This window comes from Zosterops lateralis (genome assembly GCF_965231275.1).
Source record: "Zosterops lateralis genome assembly, chromosome: 3".
NCBI lineage: Eukaryota > Metazoa > Chordata > Aves > Passeriformes > Zosteropidae > Zosterops > Zosterops lateralis.
This window is the reverse complement of record NC_139764.1, coordinates 107,041,773-107,066,606: the sequence shown is the minus strand read 5'-3', so window position 1 is coordinate 107,066,606 and position 24,834 is coordinate 107,041,773. Positions and strand designations below refer to the sequence as shown.

At 40.4% G+C, this 24,834-nt stretch overlaps 2 protein-coding genes across 2 annotated transcripts; one reads left to right on the top strand and one right to left on the bottom strand.

Moving 5' to 3' along the window:
- The first annotated feature begins 1,862 nt into the window (after positions 1–1,862).
- Positions 1,863–6,726, top strand: MRPL19 (mitochondrial ribosomal protein L19). The gene is made up of 6 exons (XM_083858127.1): positions 1,863–1,939; positions 2,158–2,269; positions 3,896–4,014; positions 4,545–4,679; positions 5,418–5,599; positions 6,390–6,726. Exons 1-6 carry the CDS (start codon positions 1,882–1,884, stop codon positions 6,603–6,605), a joined length of 822 nt encoding a protein of 273 aa, XP_083714253.1. The 5' UTR covers positions 1,863–1,881; the 3' UTR covers positions 6,606–6,726.
- Positions 6,727–7,201: 475 nt separating this feature from the next.
- On the bottom strand, positions 7,202–24,648 carry GCFC2 (GC-rich sequence DNA-binding factor 2; the record flags this gene model as incomplete). The annotated part of the gene is made up of 18 exons (XM_083856302.1): positions 7,202–8,209; positions 8,828–8,952; positions 9,293–9,439; positions 10,158–10,224; positions 10,404–10,480; positions 11,613–11,734; positions 12,004–12,157; positions 12,559–12,758; positions 13,506–13,618; positions 14,817–14,895; positions 16,164–16,287; positions 16,783–16,969; positions 18,695–18,810; positions 19,723–19,802; positions 20,749–20,967; positions 21,460–21,621; positions 23,055–23,162; positions 24,282–24,648. The coding sequence occupies 18 exons, from the start codon at positions 24,646–24,648 to the stop codon at positions 8,095–8,097; spliced, it is 2,562 nt and encodes an 853-aa protein (XP_083712428.1). The 3' UTR covers positions 7,202–8,094.
- Positions 24,649–24,834: the final 186 nt, after the last annotated feature.

The window sequence follows — 24,834 nt, the reverse complement described above, 5'->3', positions numbered from 1 at the left end:
ACATGTCAAGGGAGGATGGCACTGAAATGCTGATGTCAAAGAGATTTGGGTTTGGAATAGGCTGGAGGTGGCAGTTTGTCCAGCTGGATAACTGAGGGTGTTTGGGGAGACTGTGAGCACTGCTGAACTGCCATGTTCAGTTTTGAAACAACACCTCAAGAAAGGTGTCGAAACAAGTGAGGAGACTTCAAAGACATTAACATGAAGGATGACATTTAATGGAAGATCTTGGCCACATCCTACTTCCATAGATGAGAGAGTATCAGGCTAAGCACTGTTTACCACCTGTCCTGCTTTTCTTCCCAAAGAAACTCAGATTTGAGTAGTAAGGAGCCATAAGTGAGCTTCCCCAGGATTGCCCCTGTAATTCAATCTCAAGAAAGCTGTTCCTGAAAAAGAGACCAAACAACACATGGTCCAGTGTCTTGACACCAGGGTGCCTCAACAACCCACAGAGGAACTGGGAATTACACAGGGGAAAGTTTCTGGGTCCTGTAGGGCACCTCAAGGGAAGTGAGGTTCTCCTGGGAAGCCCTGAGCTCAGGGCAGTTCCAGCCCACCGAAATGGTTTTGTTAGTCTGCAGTCCACAGTGGTCAGTCAGGGAGTTAAAAGTGGCTCCCTGACACTGAAACATCCAATTCTCTTCTTTAAAGACAGTTGTGAGCTACAAATCTACAGTTTTCCAAGCCATAGGCCACACATCTCCTTACAGCTATTTTGTTATCTCCTCGATCACCATTAAATTATTGGAATTATCCCTACATGATAATTCCTCACCCCCTGAAAAATATTATTCTACCTTTTTAATAGTGCTTACGTAAGGGATAAGAACATAAGAAAAGATTAAACTTGAGAAGGAGTGGTGTGCTCAGTGCTGGTGGAGATTTTTTTGTATTTTAAGGGTCAGAGTGCCCTCTTCTGTCCCATCCATGTCCTGCTTATTAACTCAATGTTAATCAGCAGATCGCAGAAAAACTGTGACTTATCTTCTGCACCCCTTATCGTCTTCTAAAGCACAATTAAGAAACCAAACAGCAGACCACAAAGTAGGAAATTACTGTTGTTAATGTGGGGGCTTGGGGGAACATCACAGGCAACATGATGGATCTAATTAGTTCATGAGGTCAGGGATATTTTGAAGTGAATCTCTGCGAAGTTTAAACAGCGGGGTGTTATTTATAGACCTGCATTTAAAATTCATCCTCCTCCTGCCTCTGCAGCCGCTAATTGAATCCAGACCGATGGCCAAGGAAACCTGACTGACACAAACATATTAAAAGTACCTCAGCAGTACTTTTGCATATAATAATTTCTAAACTAATCTTGGTGAAAAGCACTGGGGCCTGGAAAAAAAAAAAAAAAAAAAAAAAAAAAAAAAAAAAAAAAAACCACCTTTGGTTGAGTGTGTTTTTATCATGAAGACGCAGAGAAGTGTGTTTCTGAAAAATCCCACTGGCAGCACCTCCCCTCTCCCCGGCTTGGGGACAGGGTCCTCCTGCCACACCCGAAATCGGGATGGAGGTGAAAGGGGCCCCTTTGTTTCCCCCTTCACCCTTAAATCACAGAACGGTTTGGGTTGGGAGGGTCTTTCATGTCCCTTCCAGCCCCTCCGCGGGGCAGGGACACTTCGCACTAAACCAGCCCCATCCAACCCGGCCTTGAACACTTCCAGGGATGGGAAGTCCATAGATTCTCCGGGCAGTCTGTTCCAGCGTCTCACCCCCTCACGACGAGGAATTTCTGCCCAATATCCAACCCAGACCTGTTCCAGTTTAGCACCGCCCCGTGAGGCGGCACCGCTCCGCGCTCCGTCCCGCCGCGCTTTGTCCCGCCGCGCTTTGTCCCCCCACGCTCGCCGTAGCGGCCGCGCCGCAGCCGCCATGGCGGCCGCCTGTGGGAGGCTGGTGCCGAGGGGCGCCGCCATCGCCCTGCCCGGCCGTGAGCACCGCCCGGCCCCTCATCCTCACCCCCCCGGCCCCTCCGAGCCTCCCCCCTGTCCGGTGCCCCCTCCTGCCCTCCCTGGTCCATAAAGCGGGGGAGAGGAGGCTCCTGCCCTCCCTGGCCTGGCGGGCGGGTGGCGGTGTCCTGTCCTGCTCTGGTGGGGGCGGTTCAACTTGAAATCACGGGTGTTTAAGATGTTGTTTTGTATTTTACAGGGTGTTTTTCTTTATCGGGGTATCGAGTGAGCAGCGATGGAAAGCCACCGAAATTCCAGCCGCCTCCGAAGCCCGTCATTATTGACAGGAAGACACAGAAGGAGGAGAGAAGGTGAGGGTGTCCCGCTGCTCACCTGGGCTGGTAGAGCCGCACCTGGGCTGGGCTCAGGCCGCGCACTGTGTGAGCACTTATTTAAAGAGTCAAGGTATTGCACAAAAAAATCCCCAACACAGTTTGTAAAATCCTAGCAAGGACCATTTGTGTTGAAATATTTTCAAAACACCTTAAAATACTGTTTCTGGAGTTTCTGAAAGCAATGAATCATGAAAAGAAAATATATAGGACAGTAAATACTTTTGCAAATTTGGGGTTAATGTAGCAGATTGTGCCTGTTAAAGGCATCTCTTTAGTGTGCCAGGGGTGACAGGGACACAAGTCCTGGGTCTGCCTTTGCCTTGGACCTCAAGGCCAGTTGTGAGCACACACATCCCTGGCTGTGACAAGGACCTGGTACCTTCATGAGATGTCACATTCCTCAACCCACTTAATGGAATCACAGAAGAGTTTGGGTTGAAAGGGACCTAAAGATCATCTCATTCCAATCCCCCTGCTGTGAGCAGGGACACCTCCCACTAGACCAGGTTGCTGCAAGTCCCATCCAGCCTGTTTGTGAACACTTCAGGGACTGGGGCATCCACAACTTCCCTGGGTTTTAAACACAATTTGTGCTGCTTTAAATGACCCAGTGGTTCAAACTGCAGTGCTGTGTCTGGGAGAAGAGTGGTGGTGCTGTTCTGTTCATCTTCCCTCTCCAAAAAACCTCACACTGAAGATCATGAGTAGGTTTGGTGTTGTTGGCTCCCTTGGGCAGCCACACCAGCCAGAACCTCTGCTGCCACAGCCCCCAGGAGGTTTGTTGGGCAGATGTGCATTTGTCCTCCTCTCTGCTGGGCACTTCTCTCCTGGCCCCATCCAGGACTTTTAAGATGCATCTCTACAATGGAATTGAGTCCATCTTCATCCACCTGCCAGGTGGTCTTTCCATCCAAACCAGAGTGAGCACATCCAAATACCTGTTCGAAATGGTTCTCAGCTCAAGCCAGTCTGTGTCAGGAAGTGTGCACTCAATTCAGCAGTCACATAACTGAGGTCCAGGCCATGAGGAAATTCTTTGGCATGGTTTAAATGTTTTGTAGCAGAAAATAATTTTACCAGTCCATTTAAGATTCTTTAACAAAGGGACATTTATGTGGTGTGTCCTGTAGAATCTATTTGTAAAAACTGTAATAGATTCTTCCATATCTGTTATTATAAAGCCAACAAATAATAAGTGTTCTGTCATGGGGATTACAATTAAACCATGACATAACCTGTTCCTAAGCTGTGACAGCACTAACTGAACTGTCCTCCTTCAGTCAGCTCCTCTGACACCAACATGTATTACTAGTTTGAGAAAAAAATCTGTTTAAAAGAACAGCAACAACCAAAAAAAAAAAAAAAAAACCCACAAAAAAAACCACAACAAAAAGGCCACATAAAACCCCCAAACCAACATCAAAATTCCTTTTTGATAACAAAACCCAATAATTAAATAAAATTGGGGACTTCATAGACTGCAGTTGATATCTCTGGAAAGGCAACAGCTGGTAATTCTTAGGCCAAATACTTGGAATTGTCTTGTATTTTTAATGCAAATGCTTTTGTTTCATACTTTTAAAAGTTTGGCTTTTCTTACAGGTTCCTGAGCCCTGAATTTATACCTCCCAGAGGGAGAACAGACCCTCTTAAATACTACATGGAAAGAAAGGATATGATACAGAGAAGAAAAGTGTTCAACATCCCAGAATTCTATGTTGGTCAGTGTCAGCACTAAAACTTTCATAATTCTGTCAGTATTTTACATTGTGTGGGGTGTTAAAAAGTGTTGTCATATGTAGAACAGCGTAAAACATAACATAAAGTCTCAGGTGTGTTAGATCGACTAGGATGTGTTTCTATATGTGATACTTTATATTTTAATCTCATATTTACATCTTGATTCATTAAAAGAGTAATCCTAATGTGTTCCTTATATGGATTTTTTTCAATCCTGGCATTTGAGCATATGATTTACCAGTAGAGCTAAAGAAAAAAAATACATTAGAATAATTATATTCAATGTGGATGGGAAAAGCAAAAAAATAAAGGTGAAGAAAGTTTGCAGTTAACCTGCAGCATCACTTCAACCTGTATTAATTCAGGTCACGTTAGCAGGTTTTTCTGTTGTGATGGGAAGCAAAAGTATTTTCAAAATGCACCTGAAGAGATACACTTTGCCTGACTCTTCCCACATTTTGGTCGACATTAATTGGGACAGGGTGTTTATTTCAATCCATTTTTTTGGCAGGCAGTGTCCTGGCTGTGACGACTGCGGATCCCTGTGCCAGCGACAAATCCAAGCGCTTTGTTGGGATCTGCATTCAGAGAGGAGGAAAAGGACTCGGCGCCACCTTTGTCCTTCGGAATGTCATAGAGGAGCAAGGTGGGCTTTCAGCTGTGGGAATTATGCTGCAAAAAATGTCTTATGTTGTAGAAATTTAGCCTGTGGGGAGGAAAACAGCAGATTGAAGTGGAAGTGTGAGTCTGCCTGTTGGAGTACTGCGCAAGTTTAAAACTGTGTACACAGAAATGTTGATGGGCTCTGTGCTTGAAGGCATGGAACTGCACAGTAATTTTTAGACATTCTGTTATGGTTGTTCTTATCTCTGAGCCTGGGCTGTCTGTTGCCATGTAAATACCAGCTCAGTTTGAGAACTGTATGTTTTCATGGACTGGGGATGTAGGTGTGAATTGTTTTAACAAGCATTAGAAGAGTTTTATCACAGGTTCATAGTCTGGATTATGGCAAAATCAGGGGCAGTGCAAATAGTGGAGTTCTGAAGGCAAATATGAAAGGGGTGGGTGTCTCTTCATACACACTACACCTACACTGAGATGCATAATTAACAGCCATTGTAACCAAAAGGAAATAAAGTTTAAAACCCAAGTTCATCTTCCTTAAATTCGAGCCATTTAAGTCTCTTAAGCCATTCTGTATGAAAGATTTGATTTACAAAGAAATGTGCACACACAGTGCACAGATCCAGTCACAAATGTACACAGCTCTGAGGACTAAAAAGAAGTTTGCAATGATACAGGAATGTGTAACTGAAGCACGATTGCTTGGGTGTTAGCATTTCTCCTGAATTTGGTCGATTAAACCAGGCTTTCTGTCTCGAAGGGGTTGAAATCTGTTATGAGCTGTACAGTCCTCGAATCCAGGCCATCGAGGTGCTGAAGCTGGAGAAGAGGCTGGATGAGAACCTGATGTACCTGCGAGATGCCCTCCCCGAGTACAGCACCTTCGATGTCAACATGAGACCCGTGCCTCGTATGGCCCACGAGGAAATCCCTGTCAACAAGGTAGGAGCCATGTGTTTGAGAGGGAAAGCACAGGATTATTTACAACTTCCACTCATGAGTGTTATCCTGGCAGGCTGCAACAGCTCTTTGCTACATCAGTTACCCATCAGAAGTGGGTAATATCAGGCAAGGCTTAGTGCCGTTTCTATAATGAAAGAATGGTAACAATATAAACACTTCCATCCTCTGGAGTTAATTTTGAAGACACACAAAGAGGAGCAGCCTCCACATTCTGTAGAACTGTGCAGAGGGGAAAGCTTTACTTACAGAAACATTATTGTTAACGTGGTTACTGTTTCAGGAGTGGTATCAGGAAACAAGGTAACAGAGATGGAAGAGTCACCTGAAATCTGTATCTCAGGGAAGATCCAGAAACAGCAGACCCTGACAGAGTGTTGTGTAGAAACTCAGTATAATTCCTCTTTCCCTCATGCTACTTTTTTTTTTTTTTTTTTTTTTTTTTTTTTTTTTTTTTTTAAACTTATTAAGCAGCAAAACTACAAAAGACAAGTCAGCTTCAATTTATGTTTCAATTAAGGACTCTGTGATAAATCAAGACAGTGTTAATTAAGTTTTGCAAGATACTATGATAACAGTCATAAAGTATAATACTATTCTACTTAATAATATATAATACATAATAAACACACTGACAAATTGGTCAATTCTCTTACTTTCCTCCTGTTAGAGCACCAGTTGTCACCTTTTGCTAAGATCACAATGAAAAATTAATTCCTTAATACCTTTTTATTGTTTTGTGTTTTTTTAATTTTTTAATCTTTCACTCTAGCTGCAGGTACGAATGAAACCTAAACCATGGTCAAAACGGTGGGAAAGACCCAAATACAATATAAAAGGAATAAAGTTTGAGCTACCAGAACATAAAATGAAAGCAGCACAGAAGTGGAGTCAGCCATGGCTGGAGTTTGACATGCTGAGAGAATATGACACTTCAAAAATAGAAGAAAAGATTCGGAAAGAACTGAGTGAAGAACTTGAAAAATAATCATGTTTTTTCCAGTCTAGAATTCCTGAGAAAATCAATATTTTTAGTTTACGGTATGGATGATCAATTGTCAAGTTTTGTATATACATGGGCAAAGCAAACAATAAAGTTAACCTTTCCAGATTTCAGTGTGAACAGATTTCTGTGGCTCAAGTGTCCAATGCCCTCCCAATGCTTACAAGTCATTACAAGGAATCTTTCTTCCAGAAACAAACATCTACAGAGCTAAATTGTGATAGAACATCAATTACATTTTTGTCATAGCACAAGGCTGGTGCTAGAGACAAGCTGGGATGAGACAAAGCAAAACAAGAGAAAAGCAATGAGATCATGAGCTTGTGGTGATTGCTGATCAGCAATTGCATTTTTGTTGGCATTCTGAGAGGAAAAACAACATAAATTGATTATTAGAAAGCAGTAATTGCAACACAAATCCTGAAGCTGCTGAGGGTGAGTGGAGCTGGAAGGCTTTTTTTTCATACAATCTTAATAACATTTTTGTCATGTTTTAAAGAATTGAACTGAAGAGTCATTACCACAGTAGTAAAATATTTTATTTTCAAAAAAAAACCCCAAATTATTTTTAATCTTGTCTGTAATACTGATCAAAACTATTTACAATTAAAATATTTTATAAAAATATTTTTTTAACATAAAAAAATATAAAAAACAGGCATAAGAATTAAGTCTACAAGAGTTAAATTCTATTCCCAGAAGATTTTGGAGAAATAGTCACAAATATACAGATTCTGTGATGCACTACAGCTTTTACAATGAAGTATCCTTGTTATTTCATAACCATATTTATTGCAAATATACAAAATTATAAAACATTAGAAATAATATCCTGAAAAGTATATGAAGAAGTAAAATTCTGTAGAGCTTACTGAGAAGCAAAGGGAGATTTCTGGAACTCCAGTTACTAGAAAGTAACTCAAGTTGTTCTCATCATCTTCTCATCATCACAATGTTTGTGATGAAAATCCTGATTCTTTACCTGCACACTGACTCCCCCTTGTTTCTGTACCAGGGGCATCATGAATTCCTTTTCACTAGGAATGGTTTAACAATAACCCTGCCAAAAATCTGGACCACAAGTCGGAAGAGCTCAGTGACTGCTGAGTCAGAATGGTATTTAGCAATTAATACTGAAAATAACTTGTCAGGTTGTCTCCTGGGTAGCAGTGATGAAGTTCACAGGCACTTTCTGGTTGCAGGATTCCTTCCAAGGAGACGGCAGTAAACACTCTCACACGTCTTAAAATGCCTGAACCATTGCTTTGACAACTGCAACTTCTAAATACTCCCCGATCTACGAGTAGATGGGAGTAAAAGACACTTGGAAAGAACACCTCATGTATTTAACACCAAGATAGTGACTACCACTACCTCTGAGTAGGCAGGATCCACTCATTAAATTTCATATTGGAACTGATTTAGTGTGAATACCAGGCTTGTTTCAGTAATGTAAGCATTCCTTCAAAGATTTCTATTTCCCAATCATTGCTTTAAGGTGTTCAAGTTTATGCTCTTCAATGAAGTCTTCTACGATATGCAGAGCTCCAATTTTCACCAGCAGGAGAAGAACTTCTTTTGTTTCATCACTATTTAGGAAAAAAAAATATAGCAGCATGTCACAATATCGGACACACAAAGGGCGAGGCAGACAGCAGGTCAGGCAAGAAAGTTCTATTTTAATATTTCTGACTCCATTTATATACACTTTTTACAGAAGGCAAAAGATTGGCTACACAGGTTGCCACCTCTTTGACCTAGTAGGTGAACATCACCATCAATCGTATTTCTCCTCCCAGAGGAGAAATATGTAAACAAAGTAGATAATTCTAAATATATACATAGTTTATATGAAGCTGCCTGAGAATCTCCACTACAAAATTGCAAACACTCGCAAGGCAAGAAAACTTAGAGCGACATCAGCATTTTTATGAATCTGTCTAAAATATCGTTTTTGTTTCAAGACCTTGGCTCCTCATTAACAGCACCCAATATCAACCACCTCAAATTCTCACAGTAAATGAGGACTGCTCAAGTGCTCCTTCACATTACACTCCACCTTTTCTTTCAGAGATATATATATACATATATATACATGACATGAACATACTTGAAAGTATCAAATATATGGTATTTAAGGAATTAAAAAAAAACTAACTAAGTATTTGGTGAAGCACTTGAATCCCAAGGACAGCCTCATCCATTACCTGTGATTGTCCTTGTGCAGTCCACGGGCACATTGCAGCAAGTGCTGGCTGAAGTTCAGTAATTCAGGGAGAGTTGATCCACCCTTGAGATCTTGGAACCATCTTTGTGGGAGGCATGCAACCACCTGTTCACACAATATTTGGAAAAAGTTTAACAAGCATTTCAATATAATGAAGTCACATCATTTCTGACAGGAACCTTTTGGCAAGATCAATCATTATTAGTGTGCTTTTTCCTTCAAACCAACACTGATTATCTCTCCAAGTAGTTATTATGCTTAAGAAGCTACAGACCAGTATTTGCTCTAAACTGCTCTTACGCAGCAAGGTTGTTAAAAGAAAAATTAAAATCAAATTTTAAATGTTTAATTTTTTTTTAATATTCCATCTTCAGTTTTGACCCCTCTTCATGAAAAACAAAAGGCTTTTAGCATACATCCTCTTCCAATGAATGTTATCTTTTACCTTATTACACTTTTCTATATTATCCTGCCCCAGTGGTGTGTTTAGGATGTTCAGGAGGAGGTAACGATTCAGCAGCTTGCTCAGTCCCAAATCACGGACCTTTTCTTCCTGGACAATCCCATCCCACAGAACAACATTGGAGAGCAGCTGCAGCAATGAAGAAACAAAACAATCTGTAGAGCTGCTGGCTAGAAGTGTGCAAAAACTGTTACAAGTTTCATAAAAGAAAAACACAGAAAGGTAATATGTGCATCCAATTCAAGTCCTCAAACTCTAGGATTTACACTCTCCAAAATTCTGGTCAGTTAGCCACCAATAAACTGCATTGAGTAAAGAACCTAATTAATTTTACATGTGCATCTATATCAATGTATAGATATACTTGTATATATAACCTCTCAAGGGTGGGAAGAACATTTTACCCTTCTAGGAGGTTTAACAATTTGCTAAGTACAGAAGGCAACTAAGCAAACTGTCAGAGAATGAAAGACAGAAATTAAAAAGTTACTACAATTGCTCAGGACAAGGCTACACACAGTCCCTCATGACATGATGATGCTACAGTTTATGGCATCACAAAGATTGTTTTTGTAGTTCATGTCAGTATTATTAGGCACTGAGTGTTTTTCTCTTGGCTCTATCACTACAAATCCTCACAACTGTCATTTCTGAGCGTGTTGTAAGGCTGTGTTTGTGAAGGAAAAACACCTTGAGGTTAAGTTACCTGAAAATTAACCTGCTCTGAGTCAAGGAGGAGGATAGGCAACATGAATAGCAGGAAAACTGGAATATTTTTATATCTAGTTTCCAGTGAAATGAATTTCAGAGAGGACAGACAGAACAAAACCAGCCCTATTTTCTCTACCTTAACAGCTGACCAAAACCGTCTTTCTTGAAATTTTGAACGTAGTGATGACTTGTCTTCCACAGTGCTGGTCATGGGAAGAAAAAAGTTAAAATAAAGATTATTTTTTTGTTTTATTTAAAAGAAGATAAACAGACATCTGATCTCTCAGACACAGATGCCTACAGTATTTCCTCTACATCTGTACGGGAAAAAGGTAGAGGAACTAAAAAAAATACAAACTTAACAGTCATAGGGTTAGCTTACCTTTTAGGATATAGAGGAATAAAGACATCTTCCTCTACAGATTTCTTCATTCTTAGGACAACTGTGTTCATCAAATCCTATTAAAAAAGAATTATTAATGCATCCTCAGAAGAAAGACTTCATATTCTATTTGTAACAACCTCAAAGGTTATTTAGCTCATCCAGAGGTCTGCTTAGAGGTAAGTGCAGCTGCCATTTGTATATAACACACATTGAGACCCTGAATAAAAAATAGAAACAGCAGACAAATCACAGCTGTAATTATCTACAGGCTTAGCCTAGAGGTTTTGCTATATCCCTAGGTGAGGCCTTTTTTTCCACATTAATCTGCATGGCAGCAGGAAAAGTGTAGATTAAAACCAAAATACCTTATACACATGGGATCTCCATTAAAAATGTTAAATTCTATGTTAAAAAAAAATCACCATAGCTAGGATAGTATGCATTTTTGAGCAACACGTTTTCAGGTGCCATAGACTGCCACCTACCTTTTTTTTAAGCCTATTTTTTTATTTTAAGTTCTTGCTAAGATCAGTTGTATCACTTGACTTTAAGCCATGGTTTCAAAACAGCAAACTTTGGAAGTCATAAACATTTTCTTTAACATATTTCTTTTCATGCTCAAGGCCCAAACAGCCATCTCACTTCACCACATAATCCATCTGATTTTCACTAGATAAACCTCCTGGTTTACATCAGAATAAACCCAGAACCAGGCTAAGAAGGGCTTCCTAGAGTGACTGTGTATATAAAAGTAATTCATAAAGGATTGCTAGGATTACATAGTAGATTTTCTCCTCACCAATTAACCGATCTTTGGGGATTCTCAAGTTTTAAAATTCTAGGCATACTTTATAAATAAAAGCTTAAGGAATGGACCACTGAAGCATTATTAACATTTAAAGCTCAATTTTGGAAAGATAATTAAATGCAAATCATTGTTATTGCAGTGAAGGAAGATTACATCTACAAACAGATTCTGGATAGATACAGGCAGAATTTTTCTATGAACAGAAGCTAATTTCTGCCTCATCATCTTCAACAAGGAGAGAATCAGGGAGCTGGAAGTTTAACTGTTAAATCCCCTTAATATAAAGGGACAGAACAAAAATGTAATCAGAACCAAACAACTTCAGGAAAATGTTCTCAGTGCCCATAGGAGCACACACAAAAGTACACACAGTGGGTGAAGTTCCCCACAGCTTTTACCTCTCTTGCTCGGCTGGACTCATTTTTGGAAAGGATTTGTTTTCCAAAGATGTTATTACAAAGCTCTACAAGGTTCTTTGTCTGTGAAGTAGATAAAGGATCCCACACACTCTTCACAAATGCTGAAAAAAATAGGAATTTATTTCAGTCATAATGTGCAAGTACTTATCAGTCCTAGTTTCAAGCCATTACAATGTAACAGAAGTAAACATAAAAAGCTCAGCCTCTCATAGCAATTTTGAAGAGGCCACTTTAGCCTCACTTTGTGGAACGACACAATCATTCTATCTTGTAGCACTGTGATATCACCAACATTATTTGATATTATCATTTTTATTTAAGGTTTGATTGTGTAGCTGCAGCGAACATTTTCAATACAATCACATCATACCTGTAATTTTGGGAAGAATAGTTTTTTCAATCACTCTAGGCAAAACTTCTTTATCATGATCATCATCCCTTTTCGATTCAGATACATTTTCTGCATCACTGAATTCTTCTATAGCTCTGAACCAGGGCATCTCTTCCAGCTCTGTAAAATTCTGCTGAAAGATGACTTCTGTTAGTTGTTCAGCTGGTCAGCATTAAGAGAAAAGCTCTATCCAGTAACACCCCAAATTCCCACTTAATTTCAGATCCAGCCTCATCACTGAATGGGCCAAAACAGCAAAACTAGATTTAAAGCTAGAATTTAATGGGATTGTTCAAGTGTCTTCAAAGAACCCAGTAGAAGAACTATTTTTATAGGTGTGGAAAAAAGGGCTGGAGGTAAAAGGAAATTGGAAAGTTAAGAGGATTCCACAACATGCTTCAGTTTTTGAGACAACACAGTAGCTTTCTTAATTTCTAATGCACTGTGCTATGTATAGAAAAAAAACATTTTTCATATTAATCCATAATACACACACACAAATTTTTTGACAAAAATGTCAGCAGATGCACCTACCTCAAGAGGATTCCAACTTATTAACTGAACTCTGATCAATGGATTTAATAGCTTAGGCAGGCAGAAACTGATGTAAGCATCACAGTAAGAGTCAGGAAGCTTCTCTTTCCATTCCTGGAATTTCAACAGGATTTTTCTGATGTCACAAAAATCTGCATGTACATCTTCAAAGATTTTCCTACTATCCTCTAAAACGTTATCTATGGATAATATCCATTGGGAATAAAAAGAAACAATCACAGAACTTATTGAGGCAGAAGCTGAAGGGTTAATGCATCTATAGGACATAAGAGATATTTTTATGAGAATTGCATTTGTTATTTATCTTTGACACACCTGACATTGAAACGGTTTAAAAACAGCACCCACAAAAACCCAGTTTTAGGAAAAAACAGTGTCAAAAGACCAAGGAAAGGCAAGTTTCTTCATGATCCATTTCACAGATTTATATAACCACTATATTTCAAACTTTGTTCCAGAATGATAAAATTTCAGGCATGAAAACTCTTCTGCTGTTATATGAAGAAAAGCTATTATGCCTTTCCCTCCTTCTCTTTATCCATTCACTCAAGATAATTAAAACACCAATCTTTAATTCACACTCCAGCTTCAGGAAATAAATTAACTGTACAAAACATGTTGCAGCACTGCACTGAGTACTGCCAGATCAGCTTTGGCATAATCTGACGGAGTTTACCTCTAGTTTAAAAAGCCATAGATAGTGCTGCCACCACATAACTGATACCACAAGAAATCTACAACCATTCATTTATTCTTCCCAAGTCTTTAGTCAGAAATGCCTGGGTGCATTTTTTTCTACAGTGTGCAAATAAAAACATGGAACTCAAACAAAAGTATTCCTCTACCTTTCCTTTAAGAAAAAAAATATTAAAGAAATATCAACAAGAGATCTTGTTCTAGGACATCACATTAGGACTGCCACCAACCTCTGCTCTTCTGGAACTCGTCCACCTCTGTGGGAGTCAGCTCCTCATCACTCGACAAGCCCTCGTGGTGATCTCCTTCTCCTGACTGTTCCCTCGCCTGCCTCCTGCAAGTCCTGCATTTTGGGATGAACTCAGGTGAGTTATCCTCTCCTATGTCTGCAGGAGAAAGCTTAAAGAAAATAATCTGACTTCAACAAATGTACTTGAAACAAGTGGTGAGAAAAACAGCCTAAGGAGAGTCAATGGGGGAGCAACAGTGACTACAGAACCAAAAGGACTCCTAAACTATGGAAAAAGGAGGGGATTTGGGAACTGACACACAAGAGCTGAGAGCAACATCTGAGACCTCCCTCATGAGCCATGAAATAAACTTCACCTCATCACCACTGATAAGGCAAAAAACTCATGCCACCTGCAACACTGAGCATCTGGTGTTGAACTGGATCCTGTCTGACAGTTTAGTGTGTGTTTACTGAGCTCTCAGACTGTCCTGTCATGGATCACTTGTTCAACAACCTACAGGAAAAAGGTGATAGCACTCCTGTGCCAGTGGGGCTCTACAAACCATTGCCATGGCATCAAGAAAAACTGCCTGCAAAATGGCTTGAATGTCTACCACAGGAAAATGATAAATTATATAGAAGTGATATTGCATAAATACTTTTATACAGTTATTTACATCAATTAGCATTAAAAGTTAACTGCTTCAAGTGGAAATTGTTGTTATTATACCACTTTTCATCCATTAAAATTCCAAGGTACTTGCTGCTTCCAAATACAATTATGAGCTGAGGTACCACTGTTAAACTTCCAGAGCTCCCAATAATATTTAAAAAAATTGGTACCAATCTCTGAACGTCCAAAATGTACAACCTGTCTCACCTACACTGATAGCAAACTTGATTAGAGGGGTTAGAGGTTGATTTGTTTCCTCACCACCACCTCTCCAGCAGAAACAATTCTGCCCAATTTTGCTATTAATACAGTAATAGAAAAATATATTCCTGTAAAAGTTCATAATATTATTAATTAAATCAGGAAGGAAAAAGCTTCCCTCATAGATTTGTCTCACTTCAGACTTTTTAATTTAAAATATCCAGCTCTAGTAGCATTCAGGCTCAAATCAACATGAAGAGAATGACTAACACGTGGCTTCCACATGCTTCAAGTTTTGGAAACCAAATACTGAAATATTTTTAGTGTAATCTCAATTAGTAATCCTACAGGTTTACATTTGTGACTGCAGGAGTGACAGGAAGTCAGTGCACAGCACATTTATCAGAGTTAAGTGCACCTCTATGTAACAGTTACCTTCGATGCTCACACATTTCCAAAACCTGTGTCTTCTCATCACCTTCCAATCTATTTTTCATTGGTTTGTCATTCCCACCTGTAAGACAGAAACAGCCAAAAATAAAGTGATAAATTTTTAAAGTTCCTGCTTTATTTTAAACAGGAAACAAAAAATCTCCTTCTATTGTTTTGTTAGGTTTTTTTTTTTTTTAATTTGGAAAATAGCCAACAAAAGAACAAACCTAATCAAAACTCTAACAGCATCCAGAGTAACTCAGAGTAAATTCCTTGTAGCACTAATAACTGGCAAAACATGCCAAAGAGAAAGGGTGTATTACTACTGAAGTACTATCATGTAAGAAAAAAACAGCCTTTCCACCATATCAAATAGAACTAGCAACATAAAAAACAATGCTCTGTGCTGCTAAACATGCAACCACAGTCTCATTTGTGATGAGCTGGAGGTAAAATCATTTTAATAGCAACCCTTACTATGGCATTACCCTTTTCTCCTCACACCTGCTGTCAGTTGGCTACACTATTTTACAAAACCATCCAGGCTGCTGCTTTCTCTCATCAGCAGTTTATCCCCTGAAGTGAGAAGACTGAACCCATATGATTTAGTATTTACCAGGATCCAGTGCATCTGCCCTCCATCTGTTCCCAGCAGCTCCAAGCATATTGCTCTCAGCTTTGCCTAAACAGTTTTAAAGGTTTTGGTTTTGGAGGTCTGGTTTGTTTGGGTTTTTTAAAGAGCAGCAGCTAGAGATTCACACATAGAGCATACAAACAATACCTTGGTGAGGCAAGAAAATACAAGCTGAGAAAACTGTACGAATTTTTCCTATAGTGACTGAAACATAGTTTTCTTTTAGATAAAACCCTTACACAGAGTAGCTTCTCTCTTCATGCTCTGTGACATGTGTGTCATCTCCTGGTTTGAAATCTCCAGTCTGAGCACACACATAGCCTTACAGACACTCTCAGGTCAAAGTGATACTGCCAGTTACACACTCAGCTTTTTCACATATTCACAGAATTCAGTAATAAGCAACCTTTCTCCAACTTGAGACCTACTGGAAAACTGATTCCCATTTTTCTGCTTAAATATTGATGGAAAAATGAACAATTAAAAATTGACAAAGTATTTGGTCATGTCTTGTTCAGAGAAATTAAACCAGAGAAAAACAGTATCATGGGCATTACTGAGGTAAGAATTTTAAATGAGGTACAGTAGAACATGCCTGCTGACAATGGGAAGGGGAGATTGAATGTGAAAATTAAAATTTTAATCCAAAAATTAACTGTGTTTCTGCTCAAAAACTGAAGTTATTTTCTCACTGAAAATTTGCACTTGGTACTAACTTGTCAGATGCTGAATATAAGCAGATTCATCTTTCAGCTCCTCTTGCCTTCGCTTCGATACTCTCACGGCTCGTTGCTGAAGAAGGGCATGGACAGCCCATTCCAGTTCATTAATGTCCTTCAGCTGAAATACAGAAAACACTAGTCAGGCTTTCAGTCGATTTAAATCTCACAAGAATGGACAAACACCAATTTCCATGGGGTTTTAGTATTGCTGTAAAATTAGAAGCCAAAGTATCAAAGATTGAAGACTAAGTTCCTGGTCATGGGAGTTTTCAGGCTTTCTTTTATAAGGCTGAAAGCACAAACTAAACTCCAGTTACACATCAAGGACTAAGACTTCATACAAAAGGGTTCACCAGAACACCTTTTAGTTGTGTTAGTGTCTCTTATTTTATTGCAGTTTGCTTTTGAGGCACTAGCTATCGAAGAAAACACATTCACTAACATTTCTTCTCTTTAAAGTTACCTGAAGAAATTCACAACTGCAAAGTGACAGAAAAGTAAATGAAAATTAGATTTGATTCTGATAGAACTGATTTTTAACTGGGTGGTATCCCTCATTTTTCATTGACAGAATAGACCTTTATCATCTTTAAAAAAAGAAAAATGTACATACTTTTTCATTCAAACAGTTTATCAAGTTTTCTACGTAAGTTTTCATGGCCCTGTAGAATTTGTAATTCAGAGCTGCATCTGAAGACTTCTCCAACTCCTGGACAGACATCTTTGAGCTCTCAATATCCTCCATGTATTTTTCATACTCTCTCTGGTGGGCACGGTGCACATCCTGTAAGGATGTTATCCTAAAAGAGAAACCCAGGCAATCAGAACTATTGCCAAATTAACAGCTGATGCATTCCAAAACATTTTTCCCATTATAATCACATACAAAATCTTTGCCTGTGCTAATAATAGCCCTTGCATTTGACCTGAGCAGCACTGAAAGATTTACCCATGCCAGCATTTATGGAAGCACAGGGTATGGACAAACATCATGCTTTGGGGATCCAAATGTCATTTATATGGTGCTGGTTTTGAGAGCACCACAGATATTTTACCTGGACTCCTCAATACACCACACTTCCCAAAAACATAAAAGCCAAAGTTACATGGTATCACATTATTAAACAGATTCTACCCAATGCAATCTGGTAGAAACTAGAGCTTAGTTTTGCACGTCCATACCAGTTAAGAAAAGTCACATGGACAGAAGTACCTGTAAGTATTCACAATGTGCTCACTATTAAATACAAACCAACTGAGAACTCTAATATTGTGTGATAAACACCAAAAACTTCTATCTACAGCTGTCTCTAGTAGACAGGCAGCACATAAACATTTACATATATTACAATTCCTCTCTTTTTTACCCCTTCCCTCCTTACATGTCCCAAATGTTTCCTCAGTTTGAGGAGGCCTATAACAGATTCAAGGCACAGACCACAATTTATTTCACCTCCCTGAAGTGAACACTTCTGGAAGAAAATAGCTGAATTAAGCTATTGTGTTCTACTGCACTACAAATTAAAAAGAAAAAAATATTAATCTATTTCGGCACTTATTATGTTAAAAACATCTACAAAGTGTAAACTAAACAGGTTCCCCCTTCCCTTCTTGCTGTTTTCCAGACAAGTTTCTCACTCTTAACAGCTGTATTCTTATTTTTTCTTATTTGATTCTGTACATAAATTCCTGCTTCAGTTAACTCAATTCCCTTCAGGTGATTAAAGCTAAGAAAATATACAATTCCACAAAAATATTTAGTCCAACTTAGTTTCACTTCTCAAAACAAATACCTCAGTGAGTGACTGCACAAAGCAAAAATTATACAGAGAGAGCCTGCTGCAATTTCACAGCACAGTTTATGTTGCACTTGTATTAAGTTACTTGTCTAAACTTATCTAACAGCTGCTTCCCAGTGCTGTGAGGGATGACAGGGGATGGCTTACCTTGGGATGCCTGACCCCAGCTGTCCTTCCCACACACCCCCAGGAGGTTCCCATGTCCAACCCAGGACACTTCAGCTGCCTCCACAGCAGCTGAGCTGCTCAAGAGAAGTCACAGCCTGGCACAGAACTAAAGAAAAAGATCCAGGCACATTCTGAAATGGCTGTAGAGAACTTAGGCTGCTTTACGAAATATTGGGCTATTTTTGCAGCTGGTGTAAGAACTACCACAGGAGGGGTGGGAGTGCCAGCTCCACCACATGCTCCCAATGAAGTTGTAATGCTGGGCAAACCTAACATTGAGCCAAGGCTCCTGCCAGCAAGCAGAAAAAGCTGATGACAAATAAATAAATTTACTTTCTAAAGTTCCAGTTGACAGAAACAGTCTTGGAAAGTCCAAATGCTCCCCTAAAACAAAGCACTGCCACAAGAAGTAAAAAAATATGTACTATTCCATTAGACATCATTACACACAAAAACAACCCAAAAGATGCCCAACACTCTGGAAAAAAGAGTAAGAGTTCAAAGCTGCTGTCTCATTCTGTGACAAAAGCTCAGACAACTCATAAGTTAAGGAGTTACCTTTCAGTCAGTCGCTTCTTCACAATCTCCAGACTCACAGGTGGCAGTGAAACAGAGGTATCAAACTTGGGTTTGGTTGGTTGGTATTTACGCACTGAAGCATCATCACAAATTTCCTACAAGAGTTAAGTGTCAATTTTTAATACATGAGTTACACAGTTTCTCCCTTTGCAACTGTACAGATCAACAAGATATATCATTTGAATACTAAACATCTCATATAAAGATACATATTTCAATCACAAAACAAAAACTAGAAAAAACCAATCCATTCAAGAATGAAGTCCATAACTAACAAGGTCTACAGGTAAAAAATGCTGCTGTTTCCTAAAGAGCAGAATTAGCTTTTCCATAAACAAGTATGAAGATCACAAATCATACTGGATTTGAACACTGGTCTCAGAAAGATGTAACCTTCTCCCATTTCTTTACTCCCTGAATTTTCCAAATTGGAAAAATTTCTACAACTGTCAATTCTGACCTGAATGAAGACCTGATTATTCAGATAGTCCTAGTCTAATCCAGAGTAGGTGATCCAAGCCAGAAACAAAATTTCCAGCACATCAGAATATAGTTTATTTTTGCTCATTACTTACTGGGAAAAAGACAGCATTCTGCTAAACTGTGAAGAGAGCTCTCAGATTGCCACTCAAAAGAAATTTAGCAGAATAAAAGAATAACTTTTGCCTTGCAACTTTCCAACGTTTGTATTATTTGCACACTTTTGCTTTCAAGCAAAAATTCAGAGTTCAGAATTTCCTTCTCTGCTTTTTGTGATGTCTTATCACAAGAGGTACCTGCCTTTGGTGCTGACACCACCACACTGCTTCTCAACCACCAGACAGAGATTACAGATTTTCATTATCACCTTCCCATATCTCTAATCATCCTTCCCTGAACAATTAGGGAAAAACATCCTAAAATCCTCCCTAATGAGAGGGCAGGACAGAGATACAACAGTACTCCAGACAAGCTCTCTTGCCTATAAGCAAAAAGCAATTTCCAATGGTTAGGAAAGCACATGTCACCTGAGAGAGTTTAACAGCTTTCTTTATTTGCTGTTCTTCCCACTTGGCTTCATCATCACTTGATCCATCACCCAAAGACACTGGAAGTAAAAACAACCATTATTAGATGTAACTACACCCTTTATTTTTCCCCCTCCATCTAAATCAACAATGGGTCTCCCAAACAATACTGAGAAGTGATACACACAAAAAACAGCAGAGGAAAAACCAGCAGATGGAGGAGTGCAAAACTGAAAGGCAAGTAAGGCTTGGAAAAGGCTACTGGGATTTGTAGAATTCACACTAACAATAATTTCCCAAACTGTTTCTCAGACAACTACTACTGCAGTAGGAGGCAGACAAACATCTTGTTTTTATGTCTCAAAGCAAAGCTGTGCTTAATACATGTAAACAAGAGTATAAGTATAGACTGTGACATTACACCCAACAAACCCTTGAGCATTCCAGAACATACACTCAACTACAGATACAAAACATCTCATTAGCATTAATTTGAATGGCAGATTCTGCTCATAGTTATGCATTCCTTATAACCCTTATGCAACTAAAGTAAACCTGTACTTCATAAACAGCACTATAAGCAGCTCTAAGGGAATAAAAACAATGGAAAAGCCAATCATGTTTTGCATGCAGTAAGCTTGTTTACTTCTGAAGGGCTGGAATGCTGGTTTGTTTGGTTTTCATTTTTCAAAGCTGTAATGTCAGAGCAGGGAGAGCACTTAGAAGACCAGACCAGAAGCAGGAGGCAGGACTTACAGTAACTTTATTCACAGTAAATGTGCCTTTTACAAGGCCATTTTTCTGCAGTCAACAAGGCCAAAAAGAATTCTGTAAACATTTCTCCAAGTACTCTGCACCACCACAAGTGATATCTAAACCAGGTTAATGACCCATATAAACCCCAAGTACCAACTGTCCAGCCTTTTTCCAAGAGCCTGAGGAGCAAAGCCTCTCTCCTGACTGGACAAGTCCCACATGGTTCCAGAGACTAAAATAAAGCCTCTGGGAGAAACACCACAAACTCACCCATGTCTTCAGTCATCCTCTGCCTAAGAGTTCTCATTTTAGGAGCAAAATCAAGATTCTTTGTTTCAGACTCATCTTCACTCTCCAAATCACTGCTTCCTCTTCTCTGAGGGACCTGAGGACTGTTTGAAACATCTAGGGGAAGATAATCAGCCTCTGTCCTGGCCAAGTGACGCTTCCTCCGAGCAGCCTCAACCTGAGCTGCACTGGGGATATTGCCTGCATCAAAGAGAGAGAAAACCTAAGGAAAATGCTAAAAGCAACACTGTATCTAATGCAAATCATCACAAGTGCTCAGCCCCATTGTACAACTCTGGATACAGAACAGAAGATGGTTTTCTACTCTGGTTACCATGTAGAATATAAGGAGATGAAAAAGTGGCTCAGCCTCAAAGTGAGGTTTTATTTTCACCTCATGAAGGGAATTGTGCAGCACTAAAGAGGAATTTTCTGCTGCCTTTCTTGTACAATCAGAGCTCATAATTTCTGCTCCATTCCCAAAATTAGCACAGAAAGACAAGAAATGTTTGCAACTGAAAATATGGGGGAACCATCACTATTCTTCCAGAAGGGTAGCCCTGACTCAGGATAAACAGATGTCTATACCTTAAGTGGTTTAAGCTGAGTGGAACTCATCTCACCTAACTTGTCATGTACTTCAGACAGAGAATGTTCTAAAACAGCTTTCTTTAAAAAGCCCAGGGAACTAACCTGGTGATAAATCCTTCGTCCTCTGTGGAGAGCTGTTTTCATTTTCAGAGTCTGAGCTGTTGTAGTCCTCATTCAGTGAAGAATAAGTTTCATCCTCATTCTCCTCCTCCTCTTCACGAGTATCTTTGGTGTTGCCAACTCCAGGCTCCACCTGAGAGATTTCTGCATTATGGGGGGAAAAAGGATGATCCATTATTTCAGTTTCAGCTGCTGGAATATGATGTGTCATAACTGATTGCCAGATTACACCTTGCTGCAGCAAAGACTGGTCACTTGTCTATCTCCACCTGTTCTCATCAAAACATGTCAAATTGTAACATTCCAAGACAGTCACTAACAAGCCAATTCTTGTATTGAATAAAAGCATCTTTGATGATGCTTCCCATTGAAAGACTACGAGTCCTTCTGAGACACAGAGTGTATTTACAAAAGCAATGAGATCAACTCTCAGATAACAACTAATTAATATTCTGATTGCTCACGGGGTATTTGGGTTCTTGACTTGAAAAACTGCATTTAGAAAGCTTTTTTTTAAAGCATTAACAATGAGGGAGCTCTTAGTTTAAACTATAAACATTAATCCAGGTATTATCAATGTCTTTAAAAATATTGATTTCTTTTCATCTGCCACTACACTTTCAGTAAATCATCAGGTTACTGAACAACAGAATGTACCACGTTTTATAAGAATATGATGTGTTTCTTAAAAAGTTACTAAGAAGTTACCATCTCAGCTGAATCACAACTTCAAAGGGAAATATTGCTCAATCTAAATTTAATTTGCTTTTCTCTAACATTAGCAAATATGGTATGTCTGTGAATTGACACAGGCATCAATAGGGGAATACACAAAGAGAAGTTTTAGACACATTTGTTTCTGAAAAAACACAAACTCCAAATATTCCAACAGAAAATCTACCACAGAATGGTTTGGGTTGGAAAGTACCTTAAAGATCATCTAGTTCCAATTCTTCTGCCATGAGCAGGGACACCTTCCACTAGACCAGGTGCTCAGAGCCCCATCCAACCTGCCCTGGCACACTTCCAGGGATGGGGAGTCCACAGCCTCTCTGGGCAACTGACTACATTTCAATGAAACTAGGAACACTACCAGAATAATCAAGGCTATTGACTGCATTTAATTAAAAAATTTAAATGCTGTAAGAGCACACAATTTAATAATGTTTACATTAAGCTTCATCAAACAAAATGCTACTAAGCTCACATTTTTCCTCAATGACAATTCTCAGATCAAACTGCAATTTAACAGCAGTAAGCAGTGGATACCTGGCACATAGTTTGAAAGGGATCATGCTGAGGTATAAACTTAGCAGAACTTTGTCAACTTTGATGCAGTACATGGTTCAGCATAATCAGGTTTTCTCATGAAGTCTCCAAGTTCTGATAATCTTTTATCAAGGTCAAACTAAAAATAATTTCAGCACAAATACATTGCAATCATAAACCTGTAAACTAACTTTGTAAGTATAATTCTGAGTTCCATTAACAAGAAAAAAAAAAACATGTAACAGCAGTATTTTTACATCACTCTTCATGTATTTCATAAAATACTTAACTAAAAAAAAAGTACTTACTTTTGATTTCTTCAGTTTCTGTCTGTGGAGGCAGCGGGCTTTCCTTCTTTTTAATTCTAAAGGTTACTTCATTGAAGGATGGCTTTTTAACTTTAAAAAACTCTTCATCTGCCAGATAAAACAAAGTGATTCTGAGTAACATTAATAAAGCCAACTATATACATATATATATATATATATATATATATATATGTACTACATACAAAAGTGCATGTAAACTCTATGTGTGCACAGTGTAACTTCTGAATCACAGAATCAATTAGGTTGGAAAGGACCTCTGAGATCATCCAGCCCATTCTATGACCAAACACCAACATTTCAGTTCTGGCTGGATTAATTCTAAATATTACTGTGGCTTTATCACTCACAATCAATCACCTCTTAGTTAAAAACAGTGCAGCTCAACACAGCAACACTGCACTGCCTGAAATGCAGGGGCTCTTTGTAGCTTGTCCCCACCAAGGTGGCCACGTCTTCTCATCAACCACAACAGTAACAACCCAGAAGTGTCAACTAAACACTTAAGTTTCATTTATTTAAGCTTGTTCATCATTAACTACTCAAGGAATCACAGCACTTGTCCTCTCTGGTTTTCTCCAGCTGTAGGAAGACTTCAGATGCTTTCCAGTCAGAACGTAGACATAAATAATTGTCAAACTACTTTTTTCAGCATCACAGAATTGTTAGGGTTGAAAGGGACCTCTGGAGATCATCTTGGCCAACCCCCCTGCCAGGGGGCTCACCTGGGGCAGGTGAGACAGGGATGTGTCCAGGTGGGTCTGGAATGTCTCCAGAGAGGGAGACTCCACGCCCTCCCTCGGCAGCTGTTCCTGTGCTCTGCCACCCTTGATGTAAAAAGTTCTTCCTCGTGTTGAGGTGGAACTTCTTGTGGTTTAGTTTACGGCCATTGCTCCTCCCCCTATTGCTGGGCATCACTGAAGAGAGACCGGCCCCGTTCTCTCAGAACCCGCGTTTGAGATATTCAGAACTGATGAGACCCGCACTGTCTGCTCCAGACTAACCAGGCCCAGCCTATGCTTTAGTTCGGGTTTATCCTGCACACCCTGCCAAGAGCCGTGGCCCTGACAGCAGCCGGGTGTGTTACAGCGAGGGGCAGGAGGGTGTCTCGCTGAGGCAGGAGGGTGTCTCTCTGAGGGGAGCCCAAGGCAGCCCGGCCCGCAGCCCCAGCGCTGCCCCGCGGGACTCGCACACACGGTCCCCCCTCACCTTCCCGCTCCTCCTCGCCGCCGAAGCTCAGCAGCTCCTTCCCGGCCCGGCCCGGCCCCGCTGCGGCCCTGGCTCGGCGCTGTCCCTGCCCCTGCCCCGGGCCCGTTCCCGGCCCTGCCCTGCGCGCCCGGCCGGGGGGACTGCGGGCCGGCTCCTCCGCGGGCAGCGGCCCCTCCGCGCCGGGCCCCGCGGGGGCATCGCCCTCGGCCTCCCCGGGCTCCGCTTCCCGCTCCGAGGGCGAGCTGGCACCGGAGTCTGGGGACGGGGCTGCCTGTGGCTCCGGCTGTGGCTCCGGCTCGCCCTCGCTGCTGCCGCTGGAGGCTGCGCGCCGCCGGCCGCGGAAGTTGCGCGGGGGACGGCGGAACATCCTTCCCAGGGATCGATCCCGCGACCGGCGCGACCCCAACGTGGGTCCGGGCGCGCATGCGCGGTGACCCCGGCGCGCCCCGCCCGCGGGGGGCGGGACCTTGGGAGGGGCCGAGGGACGGAGGGGGAGAAGGGGAAGGGGCAAAAAAATGTAAAAAGCGTTTTTTGGTGACTCATTAATGCCTAA

Bases quoted from the DNA above. Each gene is read 5' to 3' on its own strand.
- MRPL19 (XM_083858127.1), top strand. From the start codon at position 1,882: ATGGCGGCCGCCTGTGGGAGGCTGGTGCCGAGGGGCGCCGCCATCGCC. The intron at 1,940-2,157 runs GTGAGCACCGCC...TGTATTTTACAG, and splicing joins CGCCATCGCCCTGCCCGGCC to GGTGTTTTTCTTTATCGGGG. The intron at 2,270-3,895 runs GTGAGGGTGTCC...CTTTTCTTACAG, and splicing joins ACACAGAAGGAGGAGAGAAG to GTTCCTGAGCCCTGAATTTA.